Genomic DNA, 10,506 nt, shown 5'->3' on the forward strand with positions numbered 1-10,506 from the left:
AATAGTTTATTTTTTAAGTAAATAGTTTAATTTAGAAAAAAAAATGGTGGAATTTTCTAACAAATTGTGGAAGTTTCAACTTATAAAGTATACATTTTTAACCAAAAATGGAATATTTTAATTTTTAACTAAAAATTTTATAATTGAATATTTAGTTGTAAAAACTTAATTTTCAAAAACAAAGAAAAAATTTTTTTTATAAAATACATTAATTTCCAACCGAAATATTGAATTTTGAATTCAAAAAGACAAATTATCTACAATACAGATGAATTTTCCTCCCAAAAATATTATTTTTTAACCAGAAAGTTAATTTTTTACCAAATATAATTTTTTTTAATAAATTGCTTAATTTTTATCCCAAAAATGGAATTTTCCAACAAATTGTTGAAGTTTCAATCAAAAATGAAATTTTTATCTTTCAAATTAAAAAATCATATTTTAACAAGAACAAAAACACAATTTCCAAGCAAAATAACTGAATTTTTATTTAAATTGTTTAATTTTGAAGGCAAATACACGAATTGTCTACTAAACAAATTAATTTTCAAACTAAAAATATGTTTTTTCAACCAAAAAGTAAATCTTCTACCAAATAGTTTATTTTTTAAGTAAATAGTTTAATTTAAAAAAAAAATAGTGGAATTTTCAACTTATAAAGTATACATTTTTAACCAAAAATGGAATAGTTTAATTTTTAGATAAAAAAGTAATAATTCTTAACAAATAAAGAAAAAACAAGTTTCAACAAAATACATCAATTCTCAACCAAACTGTTGAATTTTGAAGCGAAAAACACAATTTATCTAAAAACAGCTGAATTTTTCACCCAAAAGTGTGGCTTTTTATTTTTTTTTTAAGTTAATTTTCTACCAAATAATTCATATTTCAAATAAATAATTTAATTTTTAATCAAATAGTTAAACTTTCTACAAAAATATTAATTTCAACCTTTTAAAACGATTTATAGGAAGTTTTCGTTTTATTATTTGAAGCAAAGCAAAACAAAATATTCTGGATTTTTTCATATTTGAATTTGAAGTGAGGTTATGTGTCTTCGAACATTAGTAAAAAAATCGACTTTCGTGAATGCCCTTTTACCCCAGTAGTATAAATCTTACAAATATGAATAACATCCTTTCAATCCAGTATCTAAAAAATGATTTCTAAATCCAAAAAGGGCTAAAAATCAAGAGAAAATCAAAAAAATTTGAATTACGGAAACGTTTGTCAGCGTCGAGAAAACCGGAACTTGTTTTATTTTGCGGATGCTAATTGGTCCCGGAGTTCGGGTGCCATCGCGATATATCTTCCGGCATTTTCGGTCAACATCGCAAAGTCGATACCGTTGATGGTCGATAGAACGCATCGTTCTCAATCGTTCTGTGAAATTCAAGTTCGATACTTGTATAAAATAATTTTTTGATCGACAAACAAACCGCTTTCCTAGTATCTGAATTGCCGGCAGTAAATTTTGGAAGATTCGAAAAAACGTACGGGAAATTAAGTGATTTGAGTTGATTGCTTCTTAAATCGTGGAGCCAGGATCCTCCATTTTGTAGAAATGAGAAAATATTAGCCTCGCAAAAAAAAGCGGTGATTTTGTTCAAGTTTTGGGGAAAAAACAAAAAGCCGGCAATGAAGAATTTGGTTTAAAAAAGAATGGCCGGTAAAATTAAACGAGCTAGAGTTTTGAATGGTGATATCGTCGAAGAGGACGAGGAAAGTAACGAAGTGAATGAAGCAATATCGAAACTGATGGAGGAAAAACATGTTTACACGTACAAGAAGCTCGTGGTGCCGATGTCCATGCGGAGCATCTACTGGAAATTTTTTGGATTTCCAGCCACCGACGATGGCAACATTCTCACTAAAGTGAAGATTGTTTGCATTTTGTGCAAGACTCAAATTGCGTACAATCGTAACACGAGTAATCTGAGGTAATTGTTGTTTTTTGCAACTTTGTTTAATATTTAGTGTTTATGTTTTTTTCTGCATACAAAAATGGGAAATTATGCAATTTTAAATTGTTTGATTTTAAAAGTATTCTGTCTGCAATGTTCATGTTTAACATTTAAAAATTTCTGATGTTTCATTAAAATGTTCATTTTTAATAATTAATAATATTGTATACTATTATTGTAATAATTTTAATATATATATTTTTTAAATTCAACAATTTCGTTGAAAATTCTTTTTTCATTGTTGAACATTATTATTTTAACTAAAAATTTAACGATTACATGTTTGGTTAAAAAATTATCCTTTATATGTTGAAAATTTAACAATTTGGTTACTAATTAAACTATTTATATGAAAATTTAAATATTTGGTAGAAAATTAACTTTTTTGTTGAAGAATCATATTTTTGGACTGAAATTCGATTGTTTTGTAGATGATTCATCATTTTGCCTTAAAAATTCACCAATTTGATTAAAAATTAATAAATTATTTTGAAAATTCTTGTTTTTTTTTGTTAACAATTAATTTTTTTATTTTGAAATTTGACTATTTTGTGTTTAGTTCAAAATTCCACTATTTGGTAGGAAATTCTACTATGTAATTGAAAATCAAAATATTTATTTGAAAATTTAACTGCTTGTTAGAGAATAACTTTTTTGTTGAAAAATCATATATTTTCATGTCGAAAATCCAACTGTTTTGTAAATGATTTGCCTTTCTGGCTTAAAAATATAACAGTTTTGTTGAAAATTAAGCTTTTTTACTTTAATAATGAAATATTTCGTAGAAAATTAACTTTTTTCTTTAAAAATAATATTTTCAGGTTCAAAATTCAACGGTTTTAGAGATGATTCGTTTTTAGCTAACAAAAATTAATAATTTTGTTGAAAATTATTATTTTTTTTTTAATCAGAATTAATTGTATTATCTTCCAATTTGACTATTCTGTATTTGGTTGAAAATTCAATAATTTGTTATAAAATTAAACTATCTTGTTTAAAATAATCTTTTTTGTTGAAAATTCATATTTTTGCTTCATTATTTAACTGTTTTGGTAAAAAAATCATTTATTTTGTTTCACATTTTTTTAGTTAAAAATTAATATATTTTTTGAAAAATACATTTTTTATATAAAAGTTTAATTGTTCCGCTTTTTGTGGAAAATTTATCCTTTATAATTTAAATTTGGTAGAAAATTAAACTTTTTGGTTGAATATTAAATTTTTTGCTGAAAAGTCATATTTTATATTAAAAGTTTCAACGATTTTGGTAGAAAATTAAACTGTTTGGTTAAATAATAAATTATTTATTTAAAAATTTTATTTTAATAATTTTTAAAAATAACTTACATTTTTGTTAAAAATTTATCCTTTATAATGTTAAAATTTGACAGTTTAAAAATAATCTTTTTTTTTTGAAAATTTATATTTTTGCTTGAAAATTCAACTTTTTCTTGAAAAATTATTTATTTTGCTCTAGATTTTTTACTTAAAAATTAATTAATTTTGTTAAAAATGATTTTTTTTATCTAATAGTCTAATTATTCCGTTATTTGTTGAAAATTTATCCTTTATAATTTGAAAATTCAATAATTTAGTAGAAACCTAACTTTTTGGTTGAATATTATCTTTTTTTTCTGAAAATGTATACTTTTTTATTAAAAGTTCAACGATTTTGTTAGAAAATTCAACTGTTTGGTTAAATATTAAACTATTTATTTGAAAATTTAACTATTTGTTAAAAAAAATAACTTTTTTGTTAAAAAATTATATTTTTGCGTTGAAAATTCAACTGTTTTTGTTGAAAATGTATCCTTTATCATTTTAAAATTTAACAGTAAAAGTACAACTGTTTTGTAAATAATTTGTCTTTTTCGTTTCAAAATTCATCAATTTAGCAGAAAATTTAACTAGTTGGTTGAAAATGATATTTTTTGTTGAAAATTCATATTTTTTGCTTGAAAATTCAACATTTTTGTAAATAATTTTTTTGTTTTGTTACCAAAATTCACCAAATTTGCTTGAAAATTTATGTATTTTGTTGAAAATTCTTTTTTTTTCCTTCATTTAAAATTAAATTTTTTACCTAAAATTTGAACTGTTCCGTTTTTTTGGTGAAAATGTATTATTTATGAGTGGAAAATTGAAAAGTTTGATCGAAAATGATCCTATTTGCTTCAAAATGATCTTTTTTATTCAAAATTCCAATTTTGGTGTTGAAAGTACAATATTTTTTTTAATATTTGTCTTTTTAGTTTAAAAATTCGTCCATTGTATAAGAAATTTTATATTTTCGGATGAAAATGCAACTGTTTGGTTGAATATTAATATTTTTTGGGTAAAGTTCAACTATTTTTCTCAAAAAAAATTTCACTTTAAAATGAATTTATTTTGATAAGAATTATTTTTCTATCTAAGAATTTAATTTCCCCGTTTTTAGTGGAAGATTTACCCTTTTAATGAAATTTTCAACAATTTGGTAGAAAATTAAACTTTTTGTTTGAATATGATCTTTTGCGCTGGATTTTAATTTAATTTAATTTAAAGAATTTCAAAGCGCAGTCTTGAAGACTTGCACAATTAAAAACTAAAAGCCATTTAAAAAAATGTAAAGGTGCGATTGAAACTTTATAAACTATTTTCAACTTAAAGAATAAATTAATAATAATATATTCGTAATTAATGGCTTTTATTAAATTCAAAATATTGTTTCAGTCCAAAATATTTTATTTTTAACCCATTCAATACAAATTTTTTTAATTAAGAAAAAGAGTAATTATTTAATATTTCGCAATATTTGACTGTTAATTTAACGTTACAACTTAGATAGATATTTAGAAGTGTTGAAAAGATTCAAAATTAATTTAAAACTTCAAATGATGTCAAGTCATTTAAACGAATTGTGTGAAATTTTCTTTCACAACGTCTAAATCTGTTTTAAAATGAATCGAATTTTTGTTACGATTTTGGAAATCTATTAAAATCTTTTAAAATATTATGTTAAAATAATAATTCAAAATGAAAACTCATTTTCAATTTTCCTAGGAATATTAAGAAAATGTTTTTATTCTTTTGGAGCCTTTCACAATGCTTAAAAAGTTTTTTAAATTTTTTGTTTGATATCTGCCGCTACACACACGTCGTTTACGTTATTTGACATCATTTTAAATTATAAATTAATTTTGAATCTTTTAGAAAATTATAAATATCTCTTAAAATTAATCTAATCTTTTCTATGAATAATTAGTGTTCAATTGTTATTTATAGATCCAAATTTGTAGGAAATTATTTTACATTCGCAGGATTTTCTAGAAGTTGTAGGACAAATTTATTTAAAAGTTCTGAAGATATTTCAAAAATAATTAAAAAAATGTTTAAATAACTGCTAGATTTTTCAAGATTTTGAAATGATATTTTTAATCTTTTCAAGAATGTCCAATCTATTTAAAATGCAAATAATTTAACTGCTAATTTAAGAACTTTTAAGTTGAAAATTAAAAAAATTAAAAATGTTTCTAGCCTAAAATAACGTAATAATATAATTTACATTTTTTTTTAATTTATTGAATGATTCTTCAATTTAGAGTATTGAAAATATAAACGTGGATTTATATTTTTCGAACCTAATCTAAATTTTTGAGCTCTATAATTTATGAATGTTAACAATTTTGAATAAATAAATTTATTTAAAAAATTTAAACCAAAATGACGAATTTCCAACAAATAAAGATTTTTTCCTGAAGAAAGAAATTAAACTTTTTTAAATTGTTTAATCTTCAAACCAAAAGAAGAGTTTTCCTTAAAAAAACATGAAATTTTCAAACAAAAAATATGAATTCAGCAAAAAATTAATTTTCCACGAAACTAGTACATTTTTACCTAACAAAAATAAAATTTCAATTTAGAAAATGATTTTTTTACCAAAATAGGAGAATTTTCAACAAAAAAGATCAGTATTAAAAAAATTTAATAGTTAGATGTTCAGTCAAATAATTAATTTTAAACCAAAAACGGCTTTTCCAATAAACCGTTACATTTTTAACCAAACTCAAAATAATAAATTTTTAACAAGGTAGTTGAACTTTTAAATAAGTAGTTTAATTTTGAATTAAAAAATATTAATTTTGCAATAAAATAGTTAAGCTTTCAACCAAAGAGATGAATTTTCTACTAAAAATATAAATCTTAAAAAATAAAGTTTTCTTACCAAAGTGATTTAACCAAATCTTTCAAACAAAATAGTTGAATAATCAAACAAAGAATAATAATTTTTAACCAAAAAGTTGCACTTTTATATAAAGAAAAATGAATTTTCTACTAAAACAGATGAATTTTTAAATGAAACAGATAAATTAAAAAAAAAAAAAATAGATTTTTCATCCAAAAAAGATTTTTATGTGACTTTTCAAGATCGAAATTTGAATTTTGTAACAAAAATAAGTTTTTGCGAAAAAATTGAATTTTCAATCCAAAATGATGAGTTTTTTCAATCAAAAATATGTACTTTTTACAAAATAGTTTATTTTTCAAAATAATAATATTCATTTTAATCAAAATAGCAGAATTTGAAACTAAACAGTTGTATTTTTATCCAAGGAAGATCAAATTTATCTTAAAGTCGACGGATTTTTAATAAAAAATTTTTTTTAAGATGAATTTTTATCCAGAAAATATTTCAGTTCTTTTTTTAACGCCGAAATAATAAATTAAAATAAAAAGTAAATTTTCTACGAAACATTAACGTATTCAACAGAACAGTTAAATTTTTAACAAAAATAAAAAAACAAATTTTAAACAATATAGTATAACTTTTACTTTATTAGTTGAATTTTCAATTAAAAAAGATTAATTTCCAACAAAATATTTGAATATCTAAACGAAGTATAATAATTTTTAACCAAAAAGTTGCACTTTTGAATAAAAAAATTAAAGTTCAACTAAAACAGATGAATTTTTAAATGAAAAAGATCAATTTTTAAACAAATAGTTGATTTTTCATTCAAAAAAGATTCCGGTTGACTTATTAAGATCAAAATTAGAATTTTGTAACAAAAAATACGTTTTTACGTAAAAATTGAATTCTCAATCCAAAGCGATGAATTTTTTCAACAAAAAATATGTATTTTTCACAAAATAGTTCACTTTTCTAAATAAAAATATACGTTTTAAACAGAACAGCAAAATTTGCAATTAAACAGTTGTATTTTTATCCACGGAAGATAAAATTATCTTAAAGTATATGGATTTTCATTTAAAAAAATTTTAAGTTCGTTTTTCATCTAGAAAATATTTCTGTTCTTTCTTTAACACCGAAATATTAAATTAAAACAAAAAGTAAATATTCTACGAAATATTTAAATTTTCAACCATGATAAAAAAATTTAAACAATATAGTATAACTTTTACCTGAGTAGTTAAATTTGCAATAAAATAGATTAATTTCCAACAAAATAGTTGAATAATCAAACAAAGTATAATCATTTTTAACCAAAAAGTTGCACTTTTATATAAAAAAATTTAATTTCTATTAAAACAGATGAATTTTTAAACGAAGAAGATATTTAAAAAAAAATAGTTGATTTTTCATTCAAAAAAGATTCCAGTTGACTTATTAAGATCAAAATTTGAATTTTGTAACAAAAAATACGTTTTTACGTAAAAATTGAATTTTCAATCCAAAACGATGAATTTTTTCAACCAATAATATGTTTTTTTTTTTACAAAATAGTTCATTTTTCAACATGAAAGTATAAATTTCAAACAAAAAGTAAATTTTCTATAAAATAGTTAAATTTGCAGCAAATCAGTAGAATTTTCAACCAAATAGATGTATTTTTATCCAAGGAAAATATAATTGATCTTAAAGCAGGTTCATTTAAAAAAAAAATTCCTTTTTTACGATGAATTTTCATCTAGTAAAGCTTTCAGTTCTTTTTTTAACACCAAATTATTAACTACGAAATATTTAAATTTTCAACCATGATAAAAAAGTTTAAACAATATAGTATAAATTTTACCTGAGTAGTTAAATTTTCAATAAAAAAGATTAATTTCCAACAAAATGGTTGAATAATCAAACAAAGTATAATCATTTTTATCCAAAAAGTTACACTTTTATTTAAAAAAATTTAATTTCTATTAAAACAGATGAATTTTTAAACGAAAAAGATATTTAAAAAAAAGAGTTGATTTTTCATTCAAAAAAGATTCCAGTTGACTTTTCAATATAAAAATTTGAATTTTGTAACAAAAATAAGTTTTTACGTAAAAATTGAATTTTCAATCCAAAACGATGAATTTTTTCAACCAACAATATGTTTTTTTTACAAAATAGTTCATTTTTCAACATGAAAATATAAATTTCAAACAAAAAGTAAATTTTCTATAAAATAGTTAAATTTGCAACAAATCAGTAGAATTTTCAACCAAACAGATGTATTTTTATCCAAGGAAAATAAAATTGATCTTAAAGCAGGTCATTAAAAAAAAAAAAAATTCTTTTTTTAAGATGAATTTTCATCTAGTAAAGCTTTCAGTTCTTTTTTTAACGCCAAAATATTAAATTAAAACAAAAAGTAAATTTTTCTACGAAATAAATTTTCAACCAAAATAAAAAAAAATAAATTTTAAACAATGTAGTATAACTTTTACCTAAGTCGTTTAATTTCCAATTAAAAAATATTAATTTTCAACAAAATAGTTAAACGTTCAAACAAAAAGATAAGTTTTCAAACAAATAGTAGATTTTTTATCCAAAAAAGATTCCAGTTGACTTTTCAAGGTGAAAATTTGAATTTTGTGAAAAAAATAAGTTTTTAAGTAAAAATTTAATTTTCCATTAAAAGCGATGAATGTTTTCAATGAAAAATATGTATTTTTTACATAATAGTTTATTTTCCAACATAAAAATGTAAGTATATTTAAATTTTCACCAGAACAGAAGTATTTTAAATCGAAAAGTAAGACTTTTCATGAAAATAATTGAATTTTCAACCTAACAGTTGCATTTTATTCAAGAAAGATAAAATTCTTCTAAAACAGATGAATTAAAAAAAAAAAAAAAACTTTAAAAAAATAGTAAAATTTTCATCCAAAGTAGGTTAATGACCGGGAATTTTGTTCTTCGACTAAAAACGTTCATCCTGTTAAAGCATTATTAAAATACGCGAACAGACCAAATGAAGGAATTCTTTTTCAGGATGCACCTTCAAAATAAACACGCCCAAGAGCTTGTCGAATTGGAAGCCACAAATCCGCCCCGAAAACCAATTATTTCCCAGGAAGCCAAGGACCGACGAGCTCAAAAAAGACTGTTAAAGGCAGGATTGGCCGCTGCTCAACACATTTATACAACAAGTGCCGATGGCACAATCCAGGTTGATAGTGGACTTCAATTTGTCACCGATCCCAACGTAAGTCTGACAAGCATAGAAGAAGATATCAATATCGGCCAGCCTCTCAGGGTCATGATAAAAAATCCCACCAATACCTCCACGCAAAATTTAGCCTTTCTCATGTCCGAGGAAATTCCCGCCCAGCACAATGTCATGGAGGGAAAATCGGCAATTCTCGATGCAATTGCCGAATTTGTCATCATCGATCTGCAACTTCCGGAAGTGGTTGAAGGTCGTGGATTTCAAAAACTTGTCGCCACTCTGAGATCGCCCTGCGAAATACCCAGTAAGAACAAACTCGAGGAGGACATTATACCAAAGATTTACGAGCATTATAAGGACTCGATTGTGCACAATTTGTCGCTTTTGAACACGGAAGTCGGTCTCACGGTCGAGGAATGGAAATCGAATACCGAGGAGAGCTATGTCACGTTCTCGATTTATTATCAGCATCCGGGCGAGATTTCTCTGGACTTTAAAGTCCTTTGTACGATGCACGCACCGGAGGATTGGGAGGAGGCGCATTGGGGAACGGCTCTGGATTCGCTATTGGCCGAGTGGGATTTGAGAATTGATAAAATTACGGCGGTTGTCGTTGCTACCTCGAAAAGTGGATTGCTCTCGGCTTTAGTCACGAGAGGATTGTCTTTAGTTCCTTGTCTACTCTACACTTTGCATGTTTGTGCGAATGCCTGCTTTGGCGATCCCGATGTGGCAATGATTCTTTCCAAGTGTCGAGTTATCATTGGAGCGATTATTGGACATCCTAGTGCCTGTGTTACCATGACGATGCAGGAACAACTGCTCGAGGTTTGTTGAAAAATTCTTGAGAAATTTAATTCTGAGCTGGATTTTTCACGAGGATCTTGAATTTTAATGGTTTATTTAGTGCTTTTCAAGCAGTGATTTTATTGGAATTTTCAAAACTAAAAAATCTGCCCGCTTCGCGTTCACATGCTCATCGCGCGCTATTCGTGCTCGGATATTTATTCTTTGCATTTGGAATGCTTGAAAAAAATTTTTATCAAAATGATCTCTTTTAGATGGCAGTATTTACACACAGATTTTGTTGGATTTTTTTTCTCGCAACTTTCGTCGTTTTTCCACACATTTTATTTTATTTTTTTTTTTTTCAACGTTATTTTTCACGA

At 24.1% G+C, this 10,506-nt stretch overlaps 1 protein-coding gene across 1 annotated transcript in view; it reads left to right on the top strand.

Annotated features, from left to right (window-relative positions):
• Nucleotides 1–1,176: 1,176 nt before the first annotated feature.
• The window catches only part of LOC117181357 (zinc finger BED domain-containing protein 1-like), a 29,877-nt gene continuing 20,547 nt past the window's right edge, over nucleotides 1,177–10,506 (top strand). Inside the window, exons 1-2 of the mRNA XM_033373946.1 lie at nucleotides 1,177–1,940; nucleotides 9,160–10,165. Coding sequence (XP_033229837.1) covers nucleotides 1,663–1,940; nucleotides 9,160–10,165 — 1,284 coding nt within the window. The 5' untranslated portion in view covers nucleotides 1,177–1,662. The remainder of the gene's footprint in view (nucleotides 1,941–9,159; nucleotides 10,166–10,506) is intronic.

This window comes from Belonocnema kinseyi, chromosome 10 (genome assembly GCF_010883055.1).
Source record: "Belonocnema kinseyi isolate 2016_QV_RU_SX_M_011 chromosome 10, B_treatae_v1, whole genome shotgun sequence".
In the NCBI taxonomy this organism is placed as follows: Eukaryota; Metazoa; Arthropoda; class Insecta; order Hymenoptera; family Cynipidae; genus Belonocnema; species Belonocnema kinseyi.